General features: G+C 40.7%; 1 protein-coding gene across 21 annotated transcripts in view; it reads left to right on the forward strand.

Moving 5' to 3' along the window:
• The window catches only part of LOC106578639 (sickle tail protein homolog), a 204,755-nt gene that overhangs the window by 158,086 nt on the left and 28,076 nt on the right, over positions 1-18,593 (forward strand). For all 21 annotated transcript variants that reach the window (XM_014157659.3, XM_014157653.3, XM_014157648.3 and 18 more), the window contains one exon: positions 3,026-3,119. In XM_014157659.3, coding sequence (XP_014013134.3) covers positions 3,026-3,119 — 94 coding nt within the window. The remainder of the gene's footprint in view (positions 1-3,025; positions 3,120-18,593) is intronic.

Consider the following 18,593-nt stretch of genomic DNA (forward strand, 5'->3'; position numbering starts at 1 on the left):
CTATGTCTCAGTCTCACCCCTGTAAGGTCCTCAGGGTTACCCAGCAGCCTTCCTCTCTCTCCTCCTTAGGCTCTTCCTGTCTAATGAGCTCAACTTACGCAACACAGGAAGTGACCCTCTCCACGTCCCAGTCAACCCAATAGCTGTGTGGATAAAAGGCCTCAGGATGTGGAGCCCTACTGTAGTGGACGCTTTAGTTCCACCAACACCTAAACAAACCCAAACAACACAGTCCCAAATGACACCCTAATCCTTATCTAGTGCACTACTTTGGGTTTGCCTATGGGCCCGGGTCAAACGTAGTGCACTACATAGACATTAGGGTGCCATTTTGGGTCGTGAGCATAGTTTTAGAGCCTCTACTTTCTCAAATTTTGTCCCACGTGATGGAAAGTGGAAAGTTCTATTGTGGGCGACTTCATGTGTTTTTACACGTGTCCTTCCTGCTCAGTTGGCAGGACAGAAGGATTGGACAGGAACCCATAAACAGTCTTGTTTCTTCCAGAGCCACAGATTTAAAGTGAGTGAGAGAGCTGTATCAAAGGTGGCCACAGTCTGTGCAGAGAGACACTTATTATGCATCCCAAATGGCACCATATTCCCTATTTGATGCACTACTTTTGACCAGGGCACAAAGGAACTCTGGTAAAAAGTAATACACTATGTAGGGAATAGGGTGCCATTTGGGACGCATGTTAAGTGTCTCTTTGCATAGGCACATGTAGCATTAGCATTAGCCTGCCTTTCTTTTAACACAGAGAGGAAAACAAACACCAGTGAGATTCTGTAAGACAACACTGACCAGGGTTTCTTGCCCTCACAGTCATCCCCACACACACACGTCACCAATCACCCACTTCCTGGTATTATGGGTGTGTTTATGGGAGACAACACTTCATAAAGTCCAACCATATATACACAGGGCATTTGGAAAGTATTCAGACCCCTTGACTTTTTCCACATTTTGTTACGTTACAACCTTATTCTAAAATGTATTCAATTACATTTTTCATCTACACACAATACCCCATAATAATGAAGCGAAAACAGGTTTTTAGAAACTTTTGTGAATGAAAACGAAAAAGAAAACGAAAAGTACCTTATTTATAAAAGTATTCAGACCCTTCGTTACGAGACTCGAAATTGAGCTTGGGTGCACCCTGTTTCCATTGAGCATCCTTGAGATGTTTCTACAACCTGATTGGAGTCCACCTGTGGTAAATTCAATTGATTGGACATGATTTGGAAAGACGCACATTTTTCTATATAAGGTCCCACAGTTGACAGTGCATGTCAGAGCAAAAACCAAGCCATGAGGTCGAAGGAATTTTCCGAGACAGGATTGGGTCGAGGCACAGATCTGGGGAAGGGTACCAAAAATGTCTTCAGCATTGAAGGTCCCCAAGAACACAGAGACCTACATCATTCTGAAATGGAAGAAGTTTGGAACCACCAAGACTGGCCGCCAAACCAAACTGAGCATTCGGGGGAGAAGGGCCTTGGGAGGTGACCAAGGTAGGTGACCAAGAACCCGAAGGTCACGCTGACAGAGCTCCAGAGTTCCTCTGTGGAGATGGGAGAACCTTCCAGAAGGACTTCCATCTATGCAGCACTCCACCCATCAGGCCTTTATGGTAGAGTGGCCAGACAGAAGCCACTCCTCAGTAAAAGGCACATGACAGTCCGCTTGGAGTTTGACAAAAGGCACCTAAAGGACTCTGACCATGAGAAACAAGATTCTCTGGCCTGATGAAACCAAGATTGAACTCTTTGGCCTGAATGTCATGCATCACGTCTGTAGGAAACCTGGCACTATCCCTAAGATGAAGCATGGTGGTGGCAGCATCATGCTGTGGGGATGTTTTTCAGCGGCAGGGACTGGGAGATTAGTCAGGATCGAGGGAAAGATGAACGGAGCAAAGTTCAGAGATATGCTTGATGAAAACTTGCTCCAGAGCGCTCAGGACCTCAGACTGGGGCAGAGGTTCAACTTCCAACAGGACAAAAACCCTATGCACACAGCCGAGACAATGCAAGAATGGCTTCGGGACAAGTATCTGCATGTCCTTGAGTGGCCCAGCCAGAGCCCGAACTTGAACCCAATCGAACATCTCTGGAGAGACCTGAAAACAGCTGTGCAGCGACGCTCCCCATCCAACCTGATAGAGCTTGAGAGGATCTGCAGAGAAGAATGGGAGAAACTCCCTAAATACAGGTGTGCCAAGCTTGTAGCATCATACCCAAGAAGACTCAAGGCTCTAATCGCTGCCAAATGTGCTTCAACAAAGTACTGAGTAAAGGGTGCGCTTTTTCATCATGGGGTATTGTGTGTAGATTGACGAGGGGGAAGAATAACTATTGAATCCATATTAGAATATGGCTGTAAAGTAACAAAATGTGGAAAAAGTCAAGGGGTCTGAATACTTTCCGAATGCACTGTATACAGATTGCCCAGGGAATGATTTGACAGTGCAAACAGAAGCTGTTTAGTGACTATATTGTATTTTAGTATATTTTAATTTCTGTAGAGTACAAGCTTTCGGCACACTGGGCAATTATACTCAATTTTGTAGGCTCAAATGGAAAAACAAGTGTTCTCTATCTGTAATGTTCTTGCGGTGGTGGGATGTTTACTTTATGACTAGCCGTCATCTTTTTTATCAGGGCTGTAAAAGTTATCACATGTTCGTTCCTCGCAGACTGGTACGGTAGAGCGCAGGAGTACTAGCTGACTCAGAACACATCTAGACAGAGAGAGCTTTACTTAGGAGCTTTATTTATTAGAGGAAAACTATTTACCATAACACTACTAGAAAATTTGGACTAATTGGACACTTTGACACAGCACCGTGATGTCTCAGCCAGTGTACGGTCAGTACACCAGACCACGGACTGTGTATGACATAGCCTTGTCAGAGTACACACCAATGTCTCGGTATAGGAGTCTCGCAGCTAGAGACAGACCGCTGTCCGATAGTGATATAATCTGGGCACCTCGTCAAACTTCGGATGTTTCTCTCTACAGGAATATCACGGATCACTCCTGCCTGAAGGTGTACCACAAGGACCCCGCACAAGCCTTCAGTCACGGCCCAAGACCCACCAACGGCGATGCCAGGGTGAGTACTTTACTTTCGGTTTTGTTCACCAGCTTTAAACGGCTTCAAATACAATGTTTTTGTTTATGGAAAATATATTTCACAGCGGTTTAGATGATACAATGATTCTCTACACTATACTTGCTTCTTTTGTCACATAAACTGAAATTAGGCGAACTATTATAATTTTAGAAACCAGGAAATGGAGGAGCAATTTCTGCATAGTGCATCTTTAATTCCTGTCTGAGCAAAGGAATATAGAGGGTCTAATTCTAAGTCCATCCCTACTGTGGTGCTTTTGTAAAAATAAAAGTACAGTATTTACGACGGGTATAATTATGTGCAACATGCCAGCCATTCCCACGGAAACCGCTCCAGTACGGAATAGGCCATTCTAGTCAGTCTAACGTATAAATAACACCGTCTATGGGGGCCCTACCTCTTCCTCTCCTATCCTCCTCTACCCACTTCTCTCCTACTTATTATCCCTCCCTCTCAGCATCTACGTAGAGGAATGACCCCCCCCCAACCTCCCCGTCTTCCTTAATCTGTTTATGGGGGTCTTCTGTTCATGGGGGTCTTCTGTTCTCCGTGCCTAATTTTGGGGGGGGGGGATCGAGGGAGCCTTGTGTGTGCTTTAGCGCAGTTCTTCGGAAATAATTTAACTACATTCATGGGGCTTTTCCTTGCCCATTCTTCTTCAAATCTCCTGCTATTCTCCCACAAGGCTGTTGCCTGCTCTCCTCATGTTGGTTTCCTGCTGATGTAACGGAACTAACGCGCAAAGACCTCATTCCTCATGTGTTCTAACCCCAAATCCTTTCTGATCATCTGAACCCTATCCTCCCTAGTCCTCTTGGATGCTTTATCTATCTAGCCAAGAGGAGTCTCCATGTGTACTTTTGCCCAGAGCCCTATTGGGTCCTGGTTAAAAGATGGGCACTATATAGGGAATAGAGTGCCATTTTGGGATGCAAAACAGGAGTATTATTGCCGTTATTACAATCACAACAACCCTTTCAATGAGCCCAGCATCATGTATTGTGTCTTTGTAGAGAGACGGCAGCTTTGCTTTATGGGAAGTGGAGTGTGCTGTCAGATTCTGTAGTGTTTTGCTTTAGTTGCCGAGTAAAGTATCATTGAGTCTTAAGTCTAGGGACTACTTTTGATTGATTCTCTCTATTATTTATGAAACTGTGCTTCAGTCTGCCTCTATTTCCTACTGTATAAGCATACACTGTGTGGTATAGTATAGTATTTTACTGAAATGAATCGAACACACCATTTCTATAACAACTACTGCATGCACGGCAGAACATTTAAGAAAGAACCATTGATTGCTCTACTGTTGATTGTTTAACAGGAAGCAGTGGTGTAAAAAGGGAACACACTCACCCACCCACATACACATACACACACACACACACTGCATGAATACGCAACCCAGTTCTCATGAGCTGTCTTATCAGTTCTGTCATTGTTTAACCCTCAGGAGCAATTCACACACTCATTCTGTCTCTCTAGACTACTGGACTACTCCAGGAGACCTATGGGCATTGTCTTCCACACACAAACACTCACTCACGCACAGGTTGCACACACTCACTCACGCACAGGTTGCACACACACACCCGCACAGGTTTGAGTTTATTTGTTCTGGCCTAGGCACTGGTGTGCGATTGAGTTGAAGCCGCCTGTCTCTTTAAAAGGCGGTGACCGCTTTGATGATGTTTGAATCCCAGATTGTCCCTTTAACAGACCAAAGTCCATAGCCTAACTCATATGGTCTCATCCAGGGATGGGCAAAAATGACAAAATACAATTATAAAATACAAATACAAAATGCCATAAAGATCAATGTATCAAAATAAACTACAAAAGACTTGTATTTGAAATACATATTTTAATTACTTCCAAGTGTTCTATCATTTGAATTACTCTAGGCTGTATTTTGTAATGTATTCAATTAATATACAAAAATACATTTGCAGGTAGCTGGCCCGAACAGCAACAACATTCTCAGTAACGGTTACCAAAAAAAAATACTTTTGATACCAATGCAGGGGAAAAGCAGGGCCACAAAATGTATACAACTTACAGTATTTTGAAAATACAAAATACATTGGAGTGTAGTTCAGCCCAGTGTAATTCAAAGAAAAAAATACTCAGTCATTCAAATACGTATTTCAAGTAAATGTAACAGAAATTTGACATTTGCAATAAGTTGTTATTTCATTTAAATTTGATCATCCATATATTTATATGTATATATTCTTATTCCTTTACTTAGATTTGTGTGTATTAGGTAGTTGTTGTGGAATTGTTAGATATTGCTGCACTGTCGGAACTAGAAGCACAAGCATTTCGCTACACTTGCAATAGCATCTGCTAGCCATGTGTATGTGACCAATAGAATTTGATTTGATTTTGATTTAAAAGTCCCAAAATGGATGTACCAATCCCAGATCACCCCTTTAAATACATGCTCATGAAGTGATACAGCTATAATAGTGCATACAGGGCATTCGGAAAGTATTCAGACCCCTTGACTTTTTCCACATTTTGTTACCTTACAGCCTTATTCTAAAATGTATTAAATGAATGTTTTTCCTCATCAATCTACACACGCATAATAACAAAGCAAAAACTGTTTTTTTTCTTCCATTTTTGCAAATGTATTTTTTTTTAAAACATACCTTATTTACATAAGTATTCAGACCCTTTGCTATAAGACTCAAAATTGAGCTCAGGTGCATCCTGTTTCCATTGATCATCCTTGAGATATTTCTACAACTTGATTGGAGTCCACCTGTGGTAAATTAAATTGATTGGACATGATTTGGAAAGATACACACCTGTCTATATAAGGTCCCACAGTTGACGTGCATGTCAGAGCAAAAACCAAGCCACGAGGTTGAAGGAATTGTCCATAGAACTCTGAGACAGGATTGTGTCAAGGCACATATCTGGGGAAGGGTACCAAAAACTGTCTGGAGCGTTGAAGGTCCCCAAGAACACAGTGGCCACCATCAATCTTAAATGGAAGAAGTTTTCCTAGAGCTGGCCGCCCGGCCAATCTGAGCATCCAGGGAGAAGGGCCTTGGTCAGGGAGTTGACCAAAAACCTGATGGTCACTGACAGAGCTCCAGAGTTCCTTTGCGGAGATGGGAGAACCTTCCAGAAGGATAACCATCTCTGCAGCACTCCACCCATCAGGCCTTTATGGTAGAGTAGCCAGATGGAAGCCACTCCTAAAAAGTGGCACATGACAGTAAAAGGCACATGACAGCCTGCTTGGAGTTTGCCAAAAGGCACCTAAAGGACTCTAACCATGAGAAACAAGATTCTCTGGCCTGATGAAACCAAGATTGAACTCTTTGGACTGAATGCAAAGCGTCATATCTGGAGGAAACCTGGCACCATCCCTATGGTGAAGCATGGTGGTGGCAGCATCATGCTGTGGGGATGTTTTTCAGCGACAGGGACTAGGAGACTAGTCAGGATCGAGGGATAGATGAACAGAGCAAAGTTCAGAGAGATCCTTGATGAAACCTGCTCCAGAGCGCTCGGGACCTCAGACTGGGGCGAAGGTTCACCTGCCAACAGGACAACGACCCTAAGCCCACAGCCAAGACAGCACAGGAGTGGCTTCAGGACAAGTCTCTGAATGTCCTTGAGTGGCTCATCCAGAGACCGGACTTGAACCCGATCGAACATTTCTGGAGAGACCTGAAAATAGCTGCGCAGCGACGCTCCCCATCCAACCTGACAGAGCTTGAAAGAATCTGCAGAGAAGAATGGGAGAGACTCCCCAAATACAGGTGTGCCAAGCTTGTAGCGTCATACCCAAGAAGACTCAAGGCTGTAATCGATGCCAAAGGTGCTTCAACAAAAGTACTGAGTAAAGTGTCTGAATACTTATGTAAATGTGATATTTCTGTTTTTTATTTGCATACATTTCTAACAACCAGTTTTTGCTTTGTCATTATGCGGTATTGTGTGTAGATTGACGAGGTGGGGGGGGGGGGGGAACAATTTAATCAATTTTAGAATAAGGCTGTAATGTAACACAAAGTCAAGGGGTCTGAATACTTTCTGAATGCACTGTAGTGTTCTGAAAAATAAAGTGGATATTTGTAGTGGCTGGTGTGCAAATACTTTCTGCCTGAATTTGACAAAGTAATCAAATTCATTCAACATTGATCCATGGCAATTTTGTACCATTACTGTATAATGACTGTACGCTTGTATGAATTAACTGTTGTTTCTATGCCATTGAGCCATTATCTTATGGCAGGTTGCCCTTTTAAATGCAGACTGTGCAAAGTCATACATTTTAATACTGAAGCACACACACAGGCAAGGTAAACAGTGGCTTTATTCCTGACAGATGTGAAGCTGAGAGTGCAGATGTTTTTCTAGAACATTTGCGAGACAAAAGAGCCTTTCTTATGCCTCCTCGCGTTAGCAGCTTCTCTTCGCTGTGAAACCAAAACCTGGCATACTAGGAAAAGGGCAAATACAGAACAATAACCAAATGAGTGGTGCACCTGTTCGAACAAAATGTTTTGATTGGAGTGGAAGAGCACTGCTGCACGCCTCAGTAGGGATAAGCAGTGTCCCGTCTTCTCTAAATAAATGATCAGATACACACACTGCATTGATTATGCCTATCCATAGTAAAGTCAGTGAGAAATCATTTCTGCTATTGGTCTCCATTTTGTTTTGTTCTCCTCTAAGAGATTGTTTCCCAATGTTTTGGGGGTTAAATATAGGGTTTCGAGTCTCATTGCAACAAACAAACTGCCATGAGATCGAGTTGGAGATACTGACTAGTTAACGTTGTTGTTTTTTTTGTTTTTCTACTCTGCCGGCTAACACGCTGGATGATTCAGAATCCATTGAAGAGCTTGAACGATTCATTGACATGAGATACTTACTAACTCAAAGAAACATGTCGCTGGTTTCGGAGGATTCAAGCATTGTTAAGAACAACAAACCTAATCAACAAAACGAACCAAATCCAAGTTGGCCGAGCGGTATCAACGATGGCACCAAACCATCCCCAAGCAAGAGGGCAGGGCGCGTGTGGAGAGAGGTTTTTGGATGTTGACTTGTTAAAATCCATCAATGAACGGCTTGCCAAACTTGATATCTTGGATATACTACAAGAGGACATCAATGCATTATGTGCCAGTCTAGAATTCAGCTAACGTCAGATTGATGATCTAAGGAAAGAGAACACAGAGCTGACAGGTACTGTAGACTCTATTCATAGCAAGGTGGAGGTGGTTCAAAGGGAGAACAAACAATGTAAAGAAACCTTGCTTGATGTACAGTGTCGATCAATGCGGGACAATCTAATATTTTCAGGGATACCGGAGAATGACAACAGCAGAGGCTGTGAGGACACTGTCCGAGACTTTATGTCAACTCAACTGAAACTGCCCATTGATGTCGTGCGTAATGTCACTTTCTCCAGAGTCCATAGAATAGGTAAGGCCTCTGGGAATAGGCCACGGGCTATTATTGCATGTTTTTACAAATTTAAGCGAAAGGAAATGACGAACAGCAGGGGCAGAGAACTCAGAAACACTGATTTAGGAATGAATGATCATTTCCCCACCAAGATCAATGAAAGGATATTTTTTTTTTATCCCATCATGAAGGAAAAGCGTTGCCTGAATCAACGAGTCTCCATGGTGATCGATAAACTTTACATCAACGGGCAACTGTATCGGGACTCTAGAGTAACTCCCTGGCTATTTTAATTCAACGTTCAAATCAGAGTTTGTGTATTGTAGTGTATCATGACAACTTCAACTACAACGAATACATGCTCTATTGATCTCCTCTTGACAAGGAAAGGGCTGCATATAGCTCAGGTTAATGTATGTAGCCTTCCTAACAAAATACATGAGGTTTTTAACTTGGTCAACATAAATAATATTCATATTTTGGCTTTGACCAAAACGCATTTAGATGCATCTGTAAATGATGGGCAAATGAACATCCATGGATATAGTCTACTGAGAAGAGACAGGAATAGGAATGGTGGGGGTGTAGCACTGTACATTCAGAATCACATACATTAAGGTCATCCCTCCTCTTAAAAGGTATGTCAAATAGAGGCACTATGGGCTCAAGTACATCTGCCTCGCCAGGCACCTATAATGGTAGGATGTGTGTACAGACCTCCTAGCTCTAAGGTGTCCTATCTGGATGACTTATGCACTGGGTTTGACCAGGCCACAGATGCAACAGAGATGTATTTATCTTTATTTTAATATAAATTGGAAGGATCATAATCATTCGAATAGAACTAAATTAATGATATGCTGAGAACTGTGGTTTGAACAAATGGTTAATGATACTATTTGATCATCAACAAAGTTGGGTCACCGTTCAGACACGTGCATTGATCTGATCTCCTGTAATATACCTTTGCAATGCTTAAAAGCCAGATCAATGCCAGTGGGCTGGACAGACCATAATATTGTGACCATAACCATGAACACCAAGGTTCCAAAGAAACCCCCAAGGATTGTGGTCAAGAGACATTTTAAAACATTTAATCATGAGCTATTTCAAAAGGTTTTGGCTGCTGTACCCTGGGAGCTGATTTATCTAGAGGATGATTTAAACCACGCTACAGAATGTTTTATTGATTTGCTCACTGAGGAAATGGACCATCATGCCCCAGTAAGAAAGAGTACAGTTGGGGCTTGTCTGTCTCCATGGATTGATGTTGAACTGGGTGAGGCTTTTCCTCAAAGAAATCTGGCACAAGTCTTAGCAGCCGAATCTGAACTAGAAATTGATTAACAGAATTATAGAACATTTTACATTACATTTTAGTCATTTAGCAGACGCTCTTATCCAGAGCGACTTACAGTAGTGAATGCATACATTTCATACATTTTTTTCCGTACTGGTCCACCGTGGGAATCAAACCCACAACCCTGGTGTTGCAAACACCATGCTCTACCAACTGAGCCACATAACGTAATTATGCAGTTAAATTGAATCGTAAGAAAAAAACGTTATTTTACAACAACGCTTTTATTGATTGTAAAAATGATTGTAAAAAGGTATGGAATACAGTTAATGGCTTACTTGGTGCATCTATCTCATCATGCCCATCTAGTGTGGAGGTTAACGGGAGAAAAATCACAAAACCAGCTGATATTGCCGATTTTTATTTTATTTTAATTATTTCTTTAATTTAAATTATTTTTTTTGTATTCTTTTTTTTTTTACAAAGAAAATGTATTTACTGAGCAATAATGTAAACACACATTCTTCAAAACAAGCTATTGTCCAATGGATTGATGATCATATTATGAGCAACAAGACCTACTCTTTTAGTCTACAAATGGTGTCAGTAGAGGAGGTGTTAAACCTATTGAAGTCATTACCCGATGGTAAATCTATATGTTATGATCTTATGGACTATTTTTTATTTCGCTATGCTGCTCCTCAGATTGCAGCTCCACTGAAATACATATTTAATTGGTCACTGGAAAAGGGGATGTTTGCAAATGTATTGAACCATGCTAAACTGTGTCCGATTCCGAAAGACAGCAAAGAACCCATTACTCCTGCCGAAAGTCGACCAATTAGTCTACTCCCTTCACTCAGTAAGATATTGGAGGGTATTGCGAGGAGACAAATATGGGAGTACATGGAAAAGAATGACCTGATTACAGAAATCAGTATGCTTATTGAAAACACCATTCCACTACCACTGCATTGGTTGACATGACTGACCAGTGGCTCAATGCTATGGATAATGTCAGGTTTGTGGGTGTATTATTTTTAGATTTTAGTGCAGCATTTGATTTAGTGGATCGTGAAATAATTTGGACAAAATGAATGCATTATGGTTTTAAGGAGGTAGCATTGAATTGGGTAAAGTCATATCTAACTGACATGAAGCAGTTCACCTACAGTTCAAGTTGGAAGTTTACATACACTTAGGTTGGAGTCATTTAAAACTAGTTTTTCAACCACTCCACAAATGTATTGTTAACAAACTATGGTTTTGGCAAGTCGGTTAGGACATCTACTTTGTGCATGACACAAGTAAATTTTCCAACAATTGTTTACAGACAGATTATTTCACTTTTAATTCACTGTATCACAATTCCAGTGTGTCAGAAGTTTACATAGAGAACGTTGACTGTGCCTTTAAATAGCTTGGAAAATTCCAGAAAATGATGTCATGGCTTTAGAAGCTTCTGATAGGCTAATTGACATAATTTGAGTCCATTGGAGGTGTTCCTGTGGATGTATTTCAAGGCCTACCTTCAAACTCAGTGCCTCTTTGCTTGACATCATGGGAAAATCAAAAGAAATCAGCCAAGACCTCAGAAATTGTTTTGTAGAACTCCAAGTCTGGTTCATCCTTGGGAGCAATTTCCAAACGCCTGAAGGTACCACGTTCATCTGTACAAACAACAGTACGCAAGTATAAACACCATGGGACCACGCAGCCGTCATACCGCTCAGGATGGAGACACGTTCTTTCTCCTAGAGATGAACGTACTTTGGTTGGAAAAGTGCAAATCAATCCCAGAACAACAGCAAAGGACCTTGTGAAAATGTTGGAGGAAACAGGTACGAAAGTATATATCCACAGTAAAACGAGTCCTATATCGACATAACCTGAAAGGCCGCTCAGCAAGGAAGAAGCCACTGCTCCAAAACCGCCATTAAAAAAGCCAGACTAGAGTGTACTTTTTGGAGAAATGTCCTCTGGTCTGATGAAACAAAAATGGTCATAATGACCATCGTTATGTTTGGAGGAGAAAGGGGGAGGCTTGCAAGCCAAAGAACACCATCCCAACTGTGAAGGAGAGGGGTGGCAGCATCATGTTGTGGGGTGCTTTGCTGCAGGAGGGACTGGTGCACTTCACAAAATAGATGGAATTATGAGGAAGGAAAATTATGTGGATATATTGAAGCAACATCTCAAGACATCAGTCACAAAGTTAAAGCTTGGTCTCAAATGGGTCTTCCAAATGGACAATGACCCCAAGCATACTTCCAAAGTTGTGGCAAAATGGCTTAAGGACAACAAAGTCAAGGTATTGGAGTGGCCATCACAAAGCCCTGACCTCAATCCTATGGAAAATTTGTGGGCAGAACTGAATCGAGCATGGAGGCCTACACACCTGACTCAGTTACACCAGCTCTGTCAGGAGGAATGAGCCAAAATTCACCCAACTTATTGTGGGAAGTTTGTGGAAGGCTACCCAAAACTTTTGACCCAAGTTAAACAATTTAAAGGCAATGCTACCAAATACTAATTGAATATGTAAACTTCTGACCCACTGGGAATGTGATGAAAGAAATAAAAGCTGAAATAAATCATTATCTACTATTATTCTGACATTTCACATTCTTCAAATAAAGTGGTGATCCTAACTGACCTAAGACAGGGAATTTGTACTGCGATTAAATGTCAGGAATTGTGAAAAACTGCGTTTAAATGTATTTGGCTAAGGTGTATGTAAACTTCCGACTTCAACTGTATATCAATGGTTCATTTTCTTCCCCTAATGCTTTAAACTGTGTAATATCGCAGGGCAGCTGCCTTGGACCACTTCTTTATATACCATGACCTTCCTTATACCTTATATGAAGCTCAAGCTACTATATTTGCAGATGATACTACAATTTATACAGCAAGACAATCGGTTCAACAGGTACAGCAAGCTTTACAAGGAGATTTGGAGAATATCAGGGAATGGGTTTGCCGGGAACAAACTTGTTTTCAACACCAAGAAAACCGAAGGTATGTTGGTCATTTCCACTAGGAAAAGGCCAACACAGCATGGGATACAATGAAGTATGGGAGGAGTACAAATTGAGGAAGTGTCAGAAACCAAACTATTAGGAGTGCAGCTAGACAACTGCTTATCATGGTCGTCTCAAATAACTCATCTATGTAAAAATAAATATTAAAACCGCATGATTGATCAGAAGGATAGCTAAATATTTACCAGGAAAGATTCTTAAGCAAATAACTAAAGCATTAATTGATAGTCAGGTGAATTACTGTTCTGTGGTCTGGGGAAATGCATCAGCAAGTGAAATTAGGAGGCTGCAGATTGCACAGAACAAAGCAGCAAGGATTGTTTTAAGGTGGAGATATGGTTCTTCTGTTGTAGTCATGCGCAATGCTCTTGGTAGGTCATCAATCAACAAGATCATTAAAAAAAAAATGCTTATTATATACACCATTTAAAACAGCCAAACTCTCTTCACAATGGTATTCAGTTGGTAAGAGACAGACATTCAGTGAATACTAGGAATAGATTGTCCACCATCTATGCGTTATCCAGACAGAAAAGAGAAATAGGCAAAAGAACATTTCGATTTAGAGCAATAAAGAATTTGAATAATTTAACTGAGCAAACCATAAACCTTTCAATATATAAATCTAAACAATACTTTAAAATCATTTAAATATAATACATAGGAAAGTTGTGCTGGACTATGGTAGATAAAGAATCAATATATCTTTTTAGACTGAGTATTTATCAGGTCAATGTGTATTATGTCTGTTTGTAACATTGTGTTATGTGAGAATGTGTACGTATTATAAATTGTATTTTAATGTTTAAGGACTCTTGGAAGATTAGTCCAAATGACGACTAAAAGAGATCAAAATAAAATATATCACTGGGGTTTAATAAGTTAGCGGTAGCCATGCGCATATGATGACAGTTTCCCCAGTGTGTGTGTGCAACAGTTAATCAGTAAGCTTGCATCCAGTCAGGCTTCATTTACATCAGGGAGTTGTAACAGAGGTGACTGGAATAAAACACATAATTTCCACTACACATAAGCCACACATGCCTGACAGTCAAGTAGCCTATTTATGCATCACTGTTTTATTCAAGGCCAAAGGATCCTCTGTGTTGTTTGTAATGTTCAGAGTCAGAAAGCAGCAAAACACTGCGTAGGGTCATCTATCTACATTGAAAAAATAAAGCTTCTTAAATGGTTCTTCCTCAGCTCTTAAGGTTCCTTGGAGAACTCTCGCCCGATAAAGAACCTTTTGAGTTAAGTGTGGGGTTCTTGACGTGGCATCTACAGTTCTTCAGAATTCTAAAAGGTTCTTGAAATGTATGGAAACCTGCAGATGTGTCCCATTTCATAACACACAGCAAATTGCCCAGTTTTAACTAGTGTTGATTTTTCAGTGTAACATTTCTTGTGTTGATTCAAGAGTTAAATTAACACTGTAAACAGGGCCGGATTAATAAGTCATAGGCCCTGGGGCTTAGTTTTATTTTACAGGTCCAGAAATCAGCCTTTTTTAAAAAACGAATTTCATTCAATTCTACATCATTTACATGATCGAAGACATCTGAATCTTTTGTAATACCACACAAAAGACTGAAATTAGTGCCTACTCTGACTGACAAACTGAGATCAATATGGTCTTGAATTCAAACAAACAATAGCTCAGGCCAATGAAGCGACACACAGATTGTACAATATACAATATTAGGAGGACATATGCAGTATATCATAGGCTACAGTAGGCTACTAAATACAATTTTCAGTGGCACACTGACTCACCTAATGATGAAGATGAAACCATAGGCTACTCACGTTGATGGCCGATATGCTTGCCACTACGAGACAGTATGTCAATATCTCAAGATGAGGTACTTTGAAAAACAGTGCTGCTGTTCGCAAAAAAAGTGGCAGTCGTTGAGAAAAATGTTTTATATCGGTTCTACAGACAGACTAGTCTTCTCTTCTCAGCAGTAGGCATTTGCTTTCCAAACTACGTCTTCCCTGCGATTTGTATTTTGAAATCTGCTAAAGGCAAACCGGCAGCCGCAACCAACCATAGAAATATAATCCATAGATGGCAGTTCCCATTCAAGTCAGGACTGGCAGCCATTGCTAGTGTACCCATGAGTTTAACAGTCAAATTGCCAGGCTAAGAGGTTACAAAACCCTTCTATGGGTTATCTGTCTATGGCCACAACATAACAAGCTGCACATTTGGAACGCATACTGCCCAAACTGCGGCCTTCCTGACTGTAGGCATACCAGTAACTGCCAAAATAAAGGAAACACTTGAGTAAACGAGGGATACATGTATGTTATAGTGTGGTGTGCATTTTCCTGGAATGGTTTAGTTCCACTTGTAGGATCTATGCCAAGGCGCATTGCAGCTGTTCTGGCAGCTCGTGGTGGCCCAACACCATTTTAAGACCCTTTATGTTGGTGTTATTTTGCAGATACCTGATACCTGCATGTGCTTATGATAAAACTTCATCCACAGGTCTTTTTTAAAAACTATTGATCCTCTGTGGCTGAATTATTTTTGAACATTGAGAGCGGGCTACTGTGGTTGGGCCCTGACTCACACAATTGACCAGTCACATTTATTTATTATGACGTGTATTTAAAATGTTTTATTAATCAGTTACCCAAGGCAGGGCCCACCATTTACCCACGTGGGCCCCCTACATCCTATCCTCCCCCATCTGATGATTAGCAGAGCTGTCTACACTCCTTGAGAGCGGGCTCCTGAGTCCTCCTGTGGTTGGTGGTTGCAGTAATATATGTAAAAGAACCCCAGTGTTGGTGTTAATAACCAGAGTTGAACCAAAACCGCACCCATCATTATCATATTTCCCAGCATGCTCTATTGCAGGTAAAAAATGTTTTTTAACCTCCCTGGGCAAGGTGGGACGTTTGCAACAGCCAGTGGAACAGCCAGTGGAATCGCGTGGCGCGAAATACAAATACCTCAAAAATGCTATAACTTCAATTTCTCAAACATATGACTATTTTACACCATTTTAAAGACAAGACTCTCGTTAATCTAACCACATTGTCTAATTTCAAAAAGGCTTTACAGCGAAAGCAAAACATTAGATTATGTCAGGAGAGTATCCTCCCAAAAATAATCACACAGCCATTTTCAAAGCAACCATATATGTCACAAAAACCAAAACCACAGCTAAATGCAGCACTAACCTTTGATGATCTTCATCAGATGACACTCCAAGAACATTATGTTATACAATACATGCATGTTTTGTTCAATCAAGTTCATATTTATATCAAAAAACAGCTTTTTACATTAGCATGTGATGTTCAGAACTAGCATACCCACCGCAAACTTCCGGTGAATTTACTAAATTACTCACGATTAACGTTCACAAAAAACATAACAATTATTTTAAGAATTATAGATACAGAACTCCTTTATGCAATCGCGGTGTCAGATTTTAAAATAGCTTTTCGGTGAAAGCACATTTTGCAATATTCTGAGTAGATAGCCCGGCCATCACGGCTAGCTAATTTGACACCCACCAAGTTTGGCCCTCACCAAACTCAGATTTACTATAAGAAAAATTGGATTACCTTTGCTGTTCTTCGTCAGAATGCACTCCCAGGACTTCTACTTCAACAACAAATGTTGTTTTGGTTCGAAATAATGCATAGTTATATTGAAATAGCTCAGTTTTGTTTGTGCGTTCAGGTCAGTATCCGAAGGGTGACGCACGAGCGCATTTCGTGACAAAAAAATTCAAAATATTCCATTACTGTACTTCGAAGCATGTCAAACGCTGTTTAAAATAAATTTTTATGCAATTTTTTTTCGGAAAATAGCGATAATATTCCAACCGGGCGACATTGTATTCATTCAAAGAGGGAAAGAAAAACATGGAGAATTCACATGAACGCGCATCTCCAGTGTCACTGTTCTCAGCCTGACCACTCACAAAATCTCCTGCTGTTTTTCGCCCAGAGACTGGAGAGACGTCATTCCACTTTCTGGCGCCTTCTGAGAGCCAATGGAAGCCTTAGAAAAGGTCACGTTACAGCAGAGATGCTGTATTTTTGATAGAGATGCCACAGAAGGAGAACAAATTGTCAGACAGGGCACTTCCTGTATGGAATCTTCTCAGGTTTTGGCCTGCCATATGAGTTCTGTTATACTCACAGACACCATTCAAACAGTTTTAGAAACTTTAGAGTGTTTTCTATCCAAATCTACTAATTATATGCATATTCTCATTTCTGGGCAAGAGTAGTAACCAGTTTAAATCGGGTACGTTTTTTTATCCGTCCGTGCAAATACTGCCCCCTAGCCCCAACAGGTTAATTGTTTGTTTCAATATCTATGTTTTTGCATGTACATTCATTGATTAAATAATGTTATGTTTCTCAAATATAAATAATAGACATTTTTCTAAACTATTGCTGTGACTTGGACTTATTGCACTCGTGACTGAAATGGTTGTTCCACTTTAGATGTTTAAGGTAGTCTCATATCTTCCTTTTCTCAACGCTGGCAGTCATTCCGAAAGCAGGTTGTGTGTGACAAAAAAAGTCCAAACTCTGGCTGGATTCCTGTAGGGGTTACACATTCAGGCCATTGTATTATGATGAAACTAGGCCCTCAAAAGCAGTGCTTGTGGAAAAAAACGATCTAAATCTCAAAGGGGGATTCTAAAGATTGTCAATGTAATATATATTGTATAAAATACCATCATGTTTTTGTGTTTCAGAAACGATTTAAGTGTTTAGTGAATGGTTCTTTCTAAATGTGAACAGCAGTGGAGTGGGTGACAGCTGATGTGTGTGAGAGAGGTGAAAAGCCTGTATCATTGAACAAAGACTCCGACTGGGCTGGAGCCACAGCCAACAAACTCATTGGTTGATTAGTGAAAACACACTTTCTATAAATATGTTAAAGGTAATTCTGGCCGGGAATCTTCTTTTCAAAGGCGGTGGCACAACATGTAATAGAGAGAAATGGAAAGCACGAGCGACGGAGTTCAAAAACTTTCGAAGTCAAATATTTTCACACATCTCTTATGGAAATGCGCAATGTTAAAACTGTTTTGGTTTGATAGGATTATTACAAGGTGGACATAGTACTGCATATATGTCCTAACAAAGGAAAAGCAACAGGTACGTAGTTGTATGAAGTTGAGCACAGCTGTTCTATGCTGTTTGTGATGGCTTGTCAATCATAAACAGATGTTATACCTGAAACTATGCATTCCTTTCATCCTCTTGAAAGACCACATTGCATTTTCAATAGCGTGACTTTACAAGGCAGGAGGTCCAGGTTTGTCCGCAGACATATAAAACATTGCCTTTTTAATAAATAAACAAACACATCTGAAGATGTGAGGAGAACTAGCGGCAAAATGGGGAACATTTGGTTTGAGTTTGGCTCATGTGGACTTTTGGCTCCGAGACCTCTCTCTTTCCACTGCCTCCTTAAGGTTCTCATTAGAAGGACAGTATGTCTAGGAGGGTCTCATAAAGTCAGCTCAATCCAGTTTCATATGAGGCTATTAGAGTCCAGCACCAGGCTAGATACACACCCACATGAATCAGGAGTTCTGATGGAGAAGTAGTGAGACTTATTGTATTTGTATTGGTCTCCACTGCAGTCCTTGGATGAGATAATAAGGATTTTCATTGTTATGATGTCGG

Source organism: Salmo salar, chromosome 19 (assembly GCF_965601325.2).
Source record: "Salmo salar chromosome 19, fSalSal1, whole genome shotgun sequence".
In the NCBI taxonomy this organism is placed as follows: domain Eukaryota; kingdom Metazoa; phylum Chordata; class Actinopteri; order Salmoniformes; family Salmonidae; genus Salmo; species Salmo salar.